This window comes from Sapajus apella, unplaced genomic scaffold, assembly GCF_009761245.1.
Source record: "Sapajus apella isolate SASKATOON/1434 unplaced genomic scaffold, GSC_monkey_1.0 scaffold160, whole genome shotgun sequence".
Taxonomy (NCBI): domain Eukaryota; kingdom Metazoa; phylum Chordata; class Mammalia; order Primates; family Cebidae; genus Sapajus; species Sapajus apella.
Window position 1 is genome coordinate 2226761 of NW_022437100.1, and position 15157 is coordinate 2241917.

The 15157-nt window shown below is 48.6% G+C and overlaps 2 protein-coding genes across 2 annotated transcripts in view; one reads left to right on the top strand and one right to left on the bottom strand.

The window, feature by feature from the left end:
• The first annotated feature begins 7467 nt into the window (after positions 1-7467).
• TOMM22 (translocase of outer mitochondrial membrane 22) lies at positions 7468-9998 on the top strand. The gene is made up of 4 exons (XM_032266723.1): positions 7468-7632; positions 7860-7978; positions 8445-8562; positions 9275-9998. The coding sequence occupies exons 1-4, from the start codon at positions 7516-7518 to the stop codon at positions 9347-9349; spliced, it is 429 nt and encodes a 142-aa protein (XP_032122614.1). The 5' UTR covers positions 7468-7515; the 3' UTR covers positions 9350-9998.
• Positions 9999-11399: 1401 nt separating this feature from the next.
• The window catches only part of JOSD1 (Josephin domain containing 1), a 14183-nt gene continuing 10425 nt past the window's right edge, over positions 11400-15157 (bottom strand). The window contains exons 2-4 of the mRNA XM_032266715.1: positions 14823-14951; positions 14460-14654; positions 11400-13534 (exon numbers count right to left, since the gene is read on the bottom strand). Of these exons, the coding sequence (XP_032122606.1) occupies positions 13435-13534; positions 14460-14654; positions 14823-14951 (424 nt within the window). The 3' untranslated portion in view covers positions 11400-13434. The remainder of the gene's footprint in view (positions 13535-14459; positions 14655-14822; positions 14952-15157) is intronic.

Genomic DNA, 15157 nt, shown 5'->3' on the forward strand with positions numbered 1-15157 from the left:
GCACTCCAGCGTGGTGACAGAGTGAGACTCTGTCTCAAAAAAGAAAAAAAAGAATTAAATGGAACCTGGCCAGGTGTGGTGACTCACACTTGTAATCCCAGCACTTTGAGAGGCTGAGGTGGCTGATTGCTTTAGCTCAGGAGTTCAAGACCTGGCAATAGTAAAACAAAATACAAAAAATCATGGTGGTGCACACCCATAGTCCCAGCCTCTCAGGAGGCTGAGATGGGAGGATCACTTGAGCCCAAGGAGGTTGAGGCTGCAGTGAGCTGTGATTGCTCCACTGCACTCCAGCCTGGGTGACAGAACAAGATCCTGTTTAAAAAAAAAAAAATGGAGCCTATAGTCTAAGCTTCTGTTGCTCCATCCAAAGACAGAATTGGCCGGGCGCAGTGGCTCACACCTGTAATCCCAGCACTTTGGAAGGCCAAGGCAGGTGGATTGTCTGAGGTCAGGAGTTTGAGACCAGCCTGGCCCATATGGTGAAACCCCGTCTCTACTAAAAATACAAAAGAAAATTAGCTGGGCATGGTGGCACATGCCTGTAGTCTCAGCTACTTGGGAGGCTGAGGCAGAAGAATCACTTGAACCTGGGAGATGGAGGTTGCGAGATCATGCCACTGCACTCTAGCCTGGGTGACAGAGCAAGACTCCATCTCAAAAAAAAAAAAAAGTGTTTAGGGTGTGAGGAAATGTCATGCTTGCTGAAGAGCATTCCAGCTTTCCTGGGCAATTGGCAGAGGCTAATGCCAAACAGAAACAGTCTTTGCTCAAATTTACCTGCCCTCCTGCTTCATGGAGTTGGGACTGGCCAGGAGCTGGCAGGGACCTAGTTGTTGGTGTGAGAATTTGTGCCTTAGGCAGTGTGAGCTGGACTTCTCTGGCAGGAGGAGAGAATCCAGCTCCTGAAGTCAAGTGGGAAGGAACTGAGGGGGTGGGGGCATGGAGCCCAGGACGTTAGACTGGGGGCAGGCTACCATGGTTCGCCACTGCTGAATGCCTGGTACGTGCCTGGCACCAGGCTCCTTTGCTTGCACTGTCTCATTTTCCCTTCAGCTCAGCCCTGTGTGGCAGGGGCTATCAGCATATCTGTCTGCAGAGAAGGAGACAAACTCTGGGAGATTCAGACACTGATCGAGGACCACACAGTGGAAGTTGGAGCCTGAGTCATAGCCCACTGTGAAAGAAAGGAGCTAGAGGCAGCCTCAGAGGGAGCTGCTGTCTGCAGTCCATGCTTACCACCGGCAAAGCACTCTACGTGGGGGATGGATCAAAGGGCATATTTATAGCTCCAACCCATAACCTTACTTTCTGATACAAGAGAGAATGTTTACTACAGAAGAAACTGGAAAAGGATCCACATACATCACAGGTGTAAATCTTCAGATGCAGATAATAGGAACAATGGAGTTTGCTTATGCCTCGGCTGGTTATCATTGGGGACCCTTTGTTAAGTACGCCCGATGCCGGACACCTCATTCTCAGGACAGTTTTTCAAGTTTGTTGTCCCCATCCCCGTTTTTTAGATGAAGAAACCAACCCAGCAGTGGAAGGGGTGGAGCCGGGACTGAAACCCTGGGCATCGTGGGCATATTTGGTTGTCACAATGGTGTGGGTCTCCTACCATCACCACCATTGGGACCTAAACACCCTGTGGTAGGAGGGGAAGCTCTGCAGTGAAGAAGGAATTTATTTTGAGTGAGCAGGGAAGCAAAAGCCATTGTTATGAGCAGAAAAATGCTGATCCAACTGCGGTTTGAAAAGGCGCTGTGTGTGGTGATTCACACCTGTAATCCCAGCACTGTGGGAGGCTGAGGTGGGTAGATTGCTTCAGTTTAGGAGTTCAAGACCATCCTGGACAATATGGTGAAACCTCGTCTCTACCAAAAATACAAAAAAAAATAACGGCATGGTGGCTTGTGCCTGTGGTCCCCACTACTTGGGAGGCAGAGGTTGCAGTGAGGTGAGATCGTACCATTGCACTCCAGCCTGCTGACAAGAGACCCCATATCAATCAAGCAATCAATAAAAATAAAAGGATCCCTCTGGCTGTGTGGTGAGAACAGACTGAAAGAGGCCAGGCCCGGCCCAAGGAGGCCACAGTAGATGAGGTGAGGTGGTCTGATTCTAGATAAGACTTGAAGGTGGAGCCTACCAGTGTTTGCTGATGGATTGGGGTACGAATCAAGGACACTCCTATTAATGAAAGTCTTTAGGAGAAAAAGAAAATAAAATCACGAATCACCACACTAACCTTGTTTCCTTCAGTGAGGCGTTTTGTTTTTCTTGAGACATTATATACTTTCAAATCTAAATAGAGCCAGATATATCCTTCAGGTTCTGGCTGAAATTCTTCATCCTCAAAGACTTTATTGGCCAGGCGCAGTGGCACATGCCTGTAATCCCAGCCCTTCAGGAGGCCAAGGAAGGATTGGGTGAGCCCAGGGGTTTGAGACCAGCCAGGGCAACATACTGAGACACCATCTCTACAAAAAAAAAATTTAAGTTAGCCAGGCGTGGTGACACACAACTGTGACCCCAGCTACTTTGGAGGCGGAGGTGGGAAGATCCCTTAACCTGGGAGATTGAGGCTTCAGTGAGCCAAGACTGTACCACTCTATTCTCCAGCCTGTGTGACAGGGCAAGACACTGTCTTGTTAAAAAAATTTTTTTAAGGGTCGGGCGATGTGGCTCATGCCTGTAATCCTAGCACTTTGGGAGGCTGAGGCAGGCGGATCACAAGGTCAGGAGTTTGAGACCAGCCGAGCCAAAGTGGTGAAACCCCGTCGCTACTAAAAATAAAAAAACTAGCCAGGTGTGGTGGCAGGTGCCGGTAATCCCAGCTACTCCGGAGGCTGAAGCAGGAGAGTGGCTTGAATCTGGGAGACAGAGGTTGCAATAAGCTGAGATCACACCACTGCACTCCAGCCTGGGCAAAAGAGCAAAAGTTGAAAAAAGGTCCTGGCACGGTGCCTCATGCCTGTAATCCCAGCACTTTGGGAGGCAGAGATGGGAGGATCGCCTGAAGTCAGGAGCTGGAGACCAGCCTGGCCAACATGGTGAAACCCTGTCTCTACTAAAAATACAAAAATTAGCCTGGTGTGGTGGCGGGCACCTAATCTCAGCTACTAGGGAGGCTGAGGCAGAAGAATCATGTGAACCCAGGAGGCAGAGGTTGCAGGGAGCTGAGACCGTGCCACTGCCCTCCAGCCTGGGCAACGGCGCAAGCCTCCCATATCAAAAAAAGAAAAAAGAATAAAGGTTCTGTGGGCAAGAGGGTGGGAATGAGGGCAAGTGGGATGAGAAGCAATAATCGGAGGAAGTCTGAGTTTGAGTCCTTGCAGGGGGAACTGTGCACTTTTTAATGGGAGGGGCTTACAGCTTTCATAGGATTCTCCAAGGGACCCATGCCCCAACCCCTAACTAAGAGCTTGCTGACACCCTTGTCCACTGCTGCGACCTCTGCCATCCTGGCGAGTCTCACATGCCCTCTCTGCTGTTAAGCCTTCCTCTGGAAGCCTTCAGCAATGCCTCAGCCCTCTGGTTTTCCTCTCTCTCCAGCCTTTAAATGTCTGATTCCATAGGGCTGTGTCTTCCGTTCTCACTCTGCCTATTCTTTTTTTTTTTTTTTTTTTATGGAGTCTCACTCTGTTGCCCAGGCTGGAGTGCAGTGGCGCAATATCGGCTCACTGCAAACACCTCCGCCTCCTGGTTCAAGAGATTCTTCTGCCTGGGCCTCCTGAGTAGCTGGGATTACAGGTGCCTGCCACCAAGCCTGGCTAGTTTTTGTACTTTTAGTAGAGATGGGGGTTTCACCATATTGGTCAGGCTGGTGTCAAACTCCTGACCTCAAGTGATCCGCCTGCCCCAGCCTCACAAAGTGCTGGGATTACAGGCGTGAGCCAACACGCCTGGCCACACTCTGCCTTTTCTAGATCATCTCATCTCCTCCCAGTTTTGAATACTCTGCATTGCATGATTTCCAATATTTTTTCTTATCCCTTGGAAATTCTGTAATTGTTGAAGGAGCTCTTCATCCTTAAACAGGCTTTTTAAAAAAATCATGTGAGCCGGGCGCGGTGGCTGAAGCCTGTAATCCCAGCACTTTGGGAGGCTGAGGCGGGTGGATCACGAGGTCAAGAGATCGAGACCATCCTGGTCAACATGGTGAAACCCCGTCTCTACTAAAAATACAAAAAACATTAGCTGGGCATGGTGGCGCGTGCCTGTAATCCCAGCTACTCAGGAGGCTGAGGCAGGAGAATTGCCTGAACCCGGGAGGCGGAGGCTGCGGTGAGCCGAGATCGCGCCATTGCACTCCAGCCTGGGTAACAAGAGTGAAACTCTGTCTCAAAAAAAAAAAAAAAAAAAAAAAAAATCATGTGTTGCTCTTATGAATATAAACAACATTCATTGGTTTTCCTAAAACTTCTCCACATTAACATTGCTAATTACTTTCCATTTGGAGTCACTGCACTTTGGGAGGCCTAGGCCAGTGGATCACCTGAGGTCAGGAGTTTGAGATCAGTCTGGCCAACGTAGTGAAACCCCGTCTCTACTAAAAATACAAAAAAATTAGCCAGGCATGATGGCACACACCTGTAGTCCCAGCTACTTGGGAGGCTGAGGCAGGAGAATCGCTTGAGCCCAGGAGGTTGCAGTGAGCTGAGATCATGCCACTGCACTCCAGCCTGGGAGACAGAGCAAGACTCCGTCTCAAAAAAAAAAAAAAAAAAAAAAAAAAATTTTATATCTGCATACTTTCTGACCAGCTCACCTATTTACTAGAAATCTATGTACAATGCCTTAGTTTCCTCATTTCTAAATTGGGGATAACAGTGCCTACCACAGTGAGTTGCTGTGAAGATTAAATGAAGACACACTGCACCCACCCACACCCACAGGCACCAGAGCGCCTGGTACTTAAGTGGTCACTCTAACCTTTGTTTGGTACATTGCGAAGATTTACCCGATGTCTTCCCAAACCACTAATTTATTCTCCAAGACACTAATTTATTCACACCAATTAACATATGGCTCAGGAGAATGAAACTGGATTAGTGTTTCCCAAAGTGTGACTCCAGGGTGCCTTGTTAAAATGCAGGTTTCCAGGCAGGGTCTGGGGAAGGGGCTGCAGGTGCCCTGTCCACGAAGGTGGCAGAGAAGCCCCTAAAACAGTCCAAGAAGCAGGCCAAAGAGATGGACAAGGAAGATAAAGCTTTGGTCCTGGCCACAGGCAAAATTAAGAAATCTGGCAGCCAGGTGCAATGGCTCATGTCTGTAAATCCCAGCACTTTGGGAGGCCGAGGTGGGCAGATTACAAGGTCAGGAGTTCGAGACCAGCCTGGCCAATATGGTGAAACCCTGTCTCTACTAAAAATACAAAAATTAGCCAGGTGTGGTGGCGGGCACCTGTAGTCCCAGCTACTCGGGAGGCTGAGGGAGGGGAATTGCTGGAACCTGGGAGGTGGAGGCTGCAGTGAGCCGAGATCATATCATTGCAGTCCAGCCTGGGTGACAAAGTGAGCCTCTGTCTCAAAAGAAAAAAAAAAAAAAAGAAAAGAAATCTGACAAGGAGAGGCACAGTGGCTCAGGCCTCTAATCCGAGGACTTGGGGAGGCTGAGGCAGGTGGATTGCTTGAGCCCCGGAGTTCGAGACCAGCCTAGGCAACATGGTGAAACCCTGTCTTTTTATATATACATATGTATATACACACACACACAATATATATACAGTATATGTAATATATAAATATGTATAGGCCAGGCGCAGTAGCTCACGCCTGTAATCCTAGCACTTTGGGAGGCTGAGACGGGTGGATCACTTGAGGTCAGGAGTTCAAAACCAGCCGGGCCAACATGGTGAAATCCTGTCTCTACTAAAAATAAAAAAAAATTAGTGAGGCATAGTGGTGTCTGCCTGTAATCCCAGCTACTTGGGAGGCTGAGGCAGAAGAATTGCTTCAACCTAGGAGGTGGAGGTTGCAGTGAGCCGAAATTGCACACTGCACTCCAGCCTGGTTGACAGAGTGAGATTCCACATCTAACAAATAAAAATGAGCCGGGCGCGGTGGCTCAAGCCTGTAATCCCAACACTTTGGGAGGCTGAGGCGGGTGGATCACGAGGTCAAGAGATCGAGACCATCCTGGTCAACAAGGCGAAACCCCGTCTCTACTAAAACTACAAAAAATTAGCTGGGCATGGTGTCGCTTGCCTGTAATCCCAGCTACTCAGGAGGCTGAGGCAGGACAATTGCCTGAATTCAGGAGGCGGAGGTTGGGGTGAGCCGAACTCGCGCCATTGCACTCCAGCCTGGGTAACATGAGCCAAACTCCGTCTCAAAAAATAAATAAATAAAAAAAAATAAAAAATAAAAATGAATTATCTGTATTTATATATAAATTAGCTGGGCGTGGTGGTGGCACTCACCTGTGGTCCCAGCTACTTGGGAGGCTGACATGGGATGATTGCTTGAAACTGGGAGGCAGAGGCAGAGGTTGCAGTGAGCAGAGGTCAAGCCACTGCACTCCAGGAAAGAAAAAAAAAAAAAAAAGCTAAATAATCTGTCAAAAGCGAGCTGTTCCACTGTGCCTGCGGTGATGGTGGCCCTGACTCCATTCGTGTTTAAACATCAGGATTCCTGGCCACATCTTTGAACCAGGGAGGTGGAGGTTGCAGTGAGCTGAGATCATATCACTGCACTCCAGCCTGGGTGACAAAGAGAGACTTTGTCTAAAAAAAAAAAAAAAAAATTCCTATACTAGAATAAAGTGTTGTCTTGTAGCCTGTTGTACATTTAAGAATAAACTTGAAAAGAAAATACGAGGGCGGGCGCAGTGGCTCACGAGGTCAGGAGTTCCATACCAGCCTGGCCAACATGGCAAAACCCTGTCTCTACTAAAATACAAAAATTAGCCGCGCGTGGTGGCCGGCACCTGTAATCCCAGCTACTGGGATGGCTGAGGCCAGAGAATCGCTTGAACACGGACGGCGGAGGTTGCAGTGAGCCGAGACTGCGCCATTGCCCTCCAGCCTGGGCGACAGAGCGATTCCCGTCTCAGAAAGAAAAAAAAAAAAAAAGGAAAAGAAAATACAGTGGCTCATCATCTCTTCAAGTTGTTTCGCTCAGCAAGTAAAACCAGCCCAGAGTCTTGCCAGAGTCAGCCCCTTGATCTTTGTTCTACCCTAAACTCTTATCATCTGGAATTGAATCAACTCATTTGAAAAAAAGAAAAAAGCAAGCAGTTTCTGGGCTCACCCTAAACCCGCGGAACAGAATGACTGCGGTGGCGCCCCGGAACCTCTCACAGGCCTCCTAGCTGCTGCTAATGCCCACTGAAGCCCGGACGCCCAGGTAAGGCCAAGGCTGCCGGACCGGCTGCGGGCTCTGGAAGACCTGGAGCTAGAGGGCGCCGCTCTCTCCCGGCTCGCGCCTCGGCTCCCGGAAGAGCGGCTCTGTCCGCCGTTCGGCTGCGCTCGCCTCCTCCTTTCCGCTTCCGGTGTACCCTACAGCCATGGCTGCTGCCGTCGCTGCTGCCGGTGCAGGAGAACCTCAGTCCCCGGACGAATTGCTCCCGAAAGGCGACGCAGAGAAGACTGAGGAGGAGCTGGAGGAGGACGACGACGACGAGGTACTAGGGGCTCGCGGGGTGCGGGGCGGGAAGCGGTCCTGCTCGTTGGTGTGGGATCCGCGTGGTACGGGATCCCAGCGAAGCTGCTTTTCTGGGAGGCGGGGTTAGGGGCCCCGCTGGGCCCGGGGGTGCCTTAGCTCCAGTGGGCTCGACGGCTCCCAGCGCCGCAGCGGGGCCGGGAATGGATGCCGCTTTTTCTTGTAAGACCCGTGCCTCCTCCACCACAGCTAGATGAGACCCTGTCGGAGAGACTATGGGGCCTGACAGAGATGTTTCCGGAGAGGGTACGGTCCGCGGCGGGAGCCACTTTTGATCTCTCCCTCTTTGTGGCTCAAAAAATGTACAGGTAAGGAATGAGACAAAGGCATTGGGTACGTGCATGGGGTGACCGCGGTGCTGTGAAAGAACACGGGGTTTGGAAGCAGGAGACCTGGGCTGAGTGACCTTGGACTTGTTGTACCCTAACCTTTCTGAATCTCAGTTTCCTCTTCTGTAAAATGGGGATTCTTAACTGGCAGGGGCGTTGTGGGGGTTATTTCAGATTGTTGGAGATAATTAATAAGGAGCTTTGTAAGAACGAAGGAGATTGTTAAAACCGCCATCACTAAATGATACAGCTACCACAGCTGCCCCTTCCGTCTCTGGTAGGAGTATGGTTCAAGGAGTGGGTGGAATACGTTTACCAAAAACATTGGCATATGTAATGTGAGAGGTTTGGTTATTGGGTAGTTTTCCCCTGTTTTGTTTGCGTGTCTTCATGCTCTTCGAAGCATGAATCTCTTTGAAAACCCTCTGGGGGTTTTCCTCTGCAGGTTTTCCAGGGCAGCCTTGTGGATTGGGACCACTTCCTTTATGATCCTCGTTCTTCCCGTTGTCTTTGAAACTGAGAAGTTGCAAATGGAGCAACAGCAGCAACTGCAGCAGCGGCAGGTGAGCCCAGAGCCTGGGCATTTTGCCATTGGTGGAGACGCAAGTTATTTCTCTAATTGTCTTCCATGAAACCAGTCGCTGGTTTCACGGACGACAGTTTTTCCATGGATGGTGGGGGTAGGGGAGATGTTTTCCGGATGATTCAAGTGCATCACATTTATTGTGCACTGAATTTCTATTATTATTACGTTTTAATATATAATGAGTAACCCCATAATGTAGACTCAGCGGGAGCCCTAAGCTTGTTTTACTGCAACTAGACAGTCTTGTCTGGGGGTGATGGGAGCCAGTGACAGATCATCAGGCATTAGATTCTCAAAAGGAGCATGCCACCCAGATCCCTCTTATACACTGTTCACAAAGGTTTGTGCTCCTGTGCGAATCTAATCCTGCTGATCTGACAGGAGGCAGAGCTCAGGTGGTCATGTGAGCAATGGGGAACAGCTGTAAACACAGATGAAGCTTCCCTCACTTGCCTGCTGCTCACCTCCTGCTGTTCATCTCCTGCTGTGTGGCCCAGCTCCTAACAGGCCATGGACCAGTGCCAGTCCATGGCCCAGGGATTGGGGACTCCTGTTCTCGAACCTGGGTTGACCAACAGTTAATGTGTGGTGGGGACTGGGATCATGTCCATGCTGTTTTAGGTGCCTGACGGTGAGAATAACATCTCAAGGCCTGTATGATGCCTTATACCGCTCCTTTTCTTTTCCAGATACTTCTAGGGCCTAACACAGGGCTCTCAGGAGGAATGCCAGGGGCTCTACCTTCACTTCCTGGAAAGATCTAAATTGTTACTGCTCTTTGAGCTGTCTTGGTGGGAGAAATTTGAAATTCAGTAGTGTTTGAACTGCTGATTATTTGAATTTTTTTTTTTAACTTTGGCACATTGATCTATCTAAACCTGGGGGAGAGAATTCTCCCCACATTGTCTCATGGAAAGACTCAACTTGCAACTGTGCCCTCCATGCTTTCCTGACTTGCTTCTGTCTTCACTCTGATATCAGAGTGCAGCCACGCAGATGGTTATTCCAGCTCTGGCCACCCCACTCCTTTCACCAAATTGCTCCTAACTGGAAGATCTCACTTTCCCCTTGTGGGGTAGGAACCGATGCCAGTGGGAGGGATGTGCCCCTGACTATTAATGACTGCTTTTTTTTTTTTTTTTTTTAAGAATAGAGCTATTGGGGAGGGACATGCACACAATGCGAAACAGACAAAATGCATTACACCTGTAGTGTAAAGTGGCCACTATGAATTCCTATGTATAAGAGGAGGGAGGCTGCAGCTTCAGCCACAGAATGGGGACTATGGAAGACAGGGCAGGGGCTAATTTTCTCTGCGTATTTTGGCTGTTAGACCTGGGTGTGTGGGTTTAAAACACCAGAAGTTAGTGCTCACTTTTTGTATTTAAATATTAAAAATGATTCCAACTGAAAGTGTCATCCATGTGCTTGTGAAAAGTACCTTGAAATGAGACCAGAGAGTCAGAGACACATACTGTCCCTCACATTTCCTCTCACCTAAACCAGCAGGACCTCCATCTTAGTGCTCACCCCATAGGCCCAGATTGTTTCCAAAAGTGAAAAAAATCATTTTTAGCCAAGTATTTCATAGCAATCTTTATCCTGAATTTAGGCAGTCACTTTGAGATCCATCAGCCTAAAATAAAAGATTGGGTCCATGTACTTCTTCAGTCTATAATGACACTGTAATTATAAAGCATTTGTAGAGAATAACATTTATTTCTGCAGAATTGGGACAGATTTTTTTTTTTTTTGCCTGAGACCAGGTCTCACTGGAACAAAGTGGTGTCATCTGGGTTCACTACAACCTCTATCTCCCAGGCTCAGGTGATCCTCTCAACTCAGCTTCCTGGGTAGCTAGGACTACAGGAACACGCCACCACGCCCAGCTAGTTTCTTGTATTTTTGGTAGAGTCAGGGTTTCACCATGTTTCCCAGGCTGGTCTTGAACTCCTGAGCTCTAGCCATCCACCCACCTCTGGCATCTCAAAAGTGTTGGGATTACAGGTGTCAGCCACCATGCTCAGCCAGAGCAAGCCTTTTATGTGAGTTATCAGATCAGTCAACACTAGACAATTTAGGAGATGGTATCCCCATTTTACAGAAGAGACAACCACAGAAAGGTAATTGCTCAGGCTGCAAAGTTAAGTGCTAGACCTGGATTCCAATCCAGGCAGTGCAACTACAGAATGCTGCTGCTGTGCACTTAGGATGGTGAAGCTGGGTCCAGGCCCTGTGCAGATGTATGGTCTTTCACTTTTTTTTTTTTTTTTTTTTTTTTTTTTTTTTTCTTTGAGACAGAGTTTCGCTCTTGTTACCCAGGCTGGAGTGCAATGGCGCGATCTCGGCTCACTGCAACCTCCGCCTCCCGGGTTCAGGCAATTCTCCTGCCTCAGCCTCCTGAGTAGCTGGGATTACAGGCACGCGCCACCATGCCCAGCTAATTTTTTGTATTTTTAGTAGAGACGGGGTTTCACCGTGTTGACCAGGATGGTCTCGATCTCTTGACCTCGTGATCTACCCGCCTCGGCCTCCCAAAGTGCTGGGATTACAGGCTTGAGCCACCGCGCCCGGCCTGGTCTTTCACGTTTTAACTAAGGAAAAACACGAGTCCCCAGTGTGGTACAAACTTGTAGATACCTGGATTCTTCACATTGTCAGGCTTAATTTTAATAAAATAAGACTGAAAAATGTCTTGGGGACATCTTTTGAACCAAATCCCATTTCAGCAACGATCCTGTCTGGATTTCTCAGGTTATAAAGATTTAATCAAAGCAGGTATGTCTCTAAAAGATGACTTATGCTGGCAATGAATTCCTTTTAAAACAGGATCATACTAAAGTTTATTTTTCTTCCTTTGCACAATTAGAGAATTCAGGCAGACAAGACATACGTTTTCCATTTTTAATATTTGGTTAAACAAAATACATCTTTTGTAAACAAACCCAGCACAAGGCCAACAAAAAGGAATAAAAGCAAGAAAAAAAAAGCCTAGGGTTGCCCCTTCTTGGGCATCAGGGTCAGGCCTGCTCACTTCCTTGAAGAAAGTGGGGCTTTTTGCCCTTGGGCATCAGCATGGGTCCCTGTTCCTAAGCACCAGAATTGGATATGAACAGAGAAACCAGCCCTGAAATGTTTAAGCGTCTTTGCATATCCCATTGGCTCATGGACTCCAAGTGCATGGGGACTCTGAAGTGCCATTTGCACAGGCCCAAGCGGATTTGTGGAGAGGAGTTTCCTCCTCTTCCCAAGAAATGGCTTACTATCTCTGACAGTGCCAGTGGCCCCAAGGTCCTGCTTGTGACAATCAGCAAGATTGGCTGTAACGTCTGGCTGGTGGTGGTTGGAATGTCATTGTGCAGGGCGGGAAGAGCTCCCTGTGGTGCCAAGCAGGTCTGCTGTAGAAAATGGTGCAGAAGAGATCGGCCAGTTGCTGAGAAGACACAATGAAGTAGCCGCTTGGTGGCCTGTTACTCAGCATTAAAAAAAAAACGGCCTTGTTGGATTGAAGATACATGTGCAGAAAAAGTGCTGGTGTAAACATGCACTCCAGTCACAGGGGGAGAACGCCTCAGGTTCACCCCGTTAAGCTTGCTCAGGATCAACATGCAAGCCCCAGGCTGGCTTTGCTGCTGGAGAGAAGTCTGGCCAGTGGGGCAGCTCTTAGTACCTGCCAAGACCATCGATCTGAGGGCCAGTGGGTCACCCCTGCCTGCCCACCTGCCTCGAGGCAACCACATCCACTTTGGAGACACGTGTGTGGTATGATACTTATTTCTCTTGTTTTCCAAAGTTACAAGAGAAAAGTGGCCTACAACTATTTCAAGAGGTAGGGGCAGGTTGAACTTCCACTGATTAATATAAAGAAAATGACAGGAAGATGGCAAACCCAGGTCCTGTTCCATCCACAATGCACAGAACCACCCAACTTGGCACTATAGTGACAGCCTCCGAGCCTAAAACGTCTACTGAATTCTGGCTGCTCCTACTCTGAGAAGCCTGTCTTCATAAAACTTTCCTCACCCAACTCTGCCCCAAATTAGTGGAATTTGATGTCAAAGGCAGACTTTTTTTTTCTGATTTTGCCAGCGTGACTAAACTGGGAAAACTGCTTTTTGGCTTCTCTTGTCCCAGAGCCTCCTAAATCAATGTCGTGAAGTGGTAGGGACACTAAGAAAGCGAGCCACCGCATGGCTGTCCCAGTTTGGCTTTAGCCACATCCTGTTAGGTATCTATCTTACTCAGCTCACGCTAGAATATTAGTGTGGAATATTAGAGAACTTTTCATTATAAAACTCAATGTATGGCCATAAACCACCCTTACACCTCGGGAGAAGGGTTGGAGAAGCATGCTGGACCGCCGCCAGAGTTTTGGGACATGGTTTCCTGAGAGATCTTTATGCTCTGGCGTCTTCAAACCAGTCCCATGGGGTTTGTGTGCGTTACCTTCAGACCCAGACAGGATGGAAAGTGGAGGCAGCATCTCTAGGTGAGTCTCAAGCAGCAGTGACAACTCAGCAGAACACGTGTGTCAAGTCCTCACAGAAAATGGAAAATCAGCTAGGATTCCCTCCCCACTCCACTTTCTCCTCTGTCTCTTAAGCAAAACAAGGGTTTGTAACTGCTGGCCTTGAGTGCACAGAGCTCCTCCTACCTTCCTTGCCCAGGAACAAAACACTGGGTAGTTCTTACAACAGTCCACATGTCTGTCCTATTGCACTGTCAGATCTGAAGGGGAAAACCCGATGAGACGTTTAGGGAAGCAGCAGGGGCAGACCCACTGCAGAGGCCACAGCACATCACAGACACTGAAGGGGCTGAGCTGAGAGGGAGGCTGGGCAGAACTGTGTTACACATCAGTCCTCCAACTCTGATGGGCCTCTACCTCTTCTGGTACCACCAGGAGGAGTTCACAGTTCTTTCCTCGTAAATGATGTTTTAGAAACTTCCTATGGAAAAAGGAATAGAGAAAATAAAATGCTAGTGAGTTGCAAATTCCAGTCTCAGGACCACAAAGTCACCAGAAACCTCACTATACCCTTGGCGGTCCTAAAAACATTCCTGTAGTCATCTGGTTTTGGAGATTTGGTTACCCCTCCAATCTGTCTGCTTAAAATCCCAACCTAAATTTTTGCTCATCTTTGTAGTTACTGCCAACAGTGGCTGGTTCTGTGACTAACAGTACCCAAAGTACTATAAAGGACTTTTTCTTTTTTTGGAGACAGAGTTTCACTCTTATCTCCCGGACTGGAGGGCAATGGCATGATCTTGGCTCACTGCAACATCCTCACTGTGATTCTCCTGCCTCACCCTCCTGAGTAGCTGGAATTACAGACAGGTGCCCAACATCATGCCTGGCTAATTTTTGTATTTTTAGACAGGGTTTCACCACGTTGCCCAGGCTGGTCTCAATCTCCTGACCTCGTGATCCACCTGCCTTGGCCTCCCAAAGTGTTGGGATTACAAGCATGAGGCACTACGCCCAGCCTCTAAAGGACTTTTATAAATGCTCTTCTTTGGTCCTAGGGAAATTCAGTCCCCCCTGGCCTGAATGAATGTCTTCCTTTCTATGAACTGGCAACTACATTGTCTCAGTTGTCTTCAATGGAGAGAATGTTACAACGCCAGCCCTGCCAGACCAGAAGGCCAGTATCCCAGGCTGTGCATCTTCCCTACCAAAAGGACTTAAAAGTACCAATGGACCATCGAAGATTAAGGTCAGGTCTGAGACTCTATGATTCTAAGTAAGGCAGGGAGAGAATCCAAGGACACAGGAATTTCACTGCCTTTGTCAAATAACCAGAGATGAGCTCCGTGTCCCCAACATAAGAAATGAAGGAGCCCAGCACCTTGGCCACAACAGGTGCCGATTACCTGAGCTCACTCTCGCCTCCAATCCACTCGGGCATCTTGAGTTTGGAGTCGAGGTTGTAGTAGGCTCCTCCCACCTCTCGGACACAGATCCAGTGCTGCCTTTTGAGGGGCAGCTTCAGTGGACCCCAGCATAGGCTGGAGGGCAGATTCATGATGAAGCCCATGACGTTAGTGAGGGCAATGACGCCAACATCCCTGCAGAGGAGAGAAATGGGGATGGGCTCTGAGGCAGCCCACTTCCCAAGGTTCTCTGGTTGTAATACCACAACTGGCTACCTCCCCACTCATGCCACGAGCCCAAGTACTAAAAGCTTATACCACAACCGTGCTGTTCTCCACCAAGTTAAGCCTGATTCAGATTACCTGCGCTTGTCCCACCAAACAGCTTCATAGCCTTTGGTTTGAAGTGCTGCCATAATGACATTCACATCGTAGTTGCCATTTCCCAGCATGCTCTTCTTGTGAGGTGTCACCATGGTGTTTGGAGACAACCTACCAATGTGAAAAGAGGAGGGCTGAGACGTGCTGGGTGGGCTAACCCCTCCTGTCCCTGCACTGCCAGGGATAGAAAGCACTTTACATCACTGCCCCTGAAGTTAATTTCCTCACATGCAAGTGCAACGTCACCATCTTCTACCTAAGTATTTTGCAAGCATTCCACGAAGGAGCCTCACTTATGAAATCTGCTGCCTACGGCA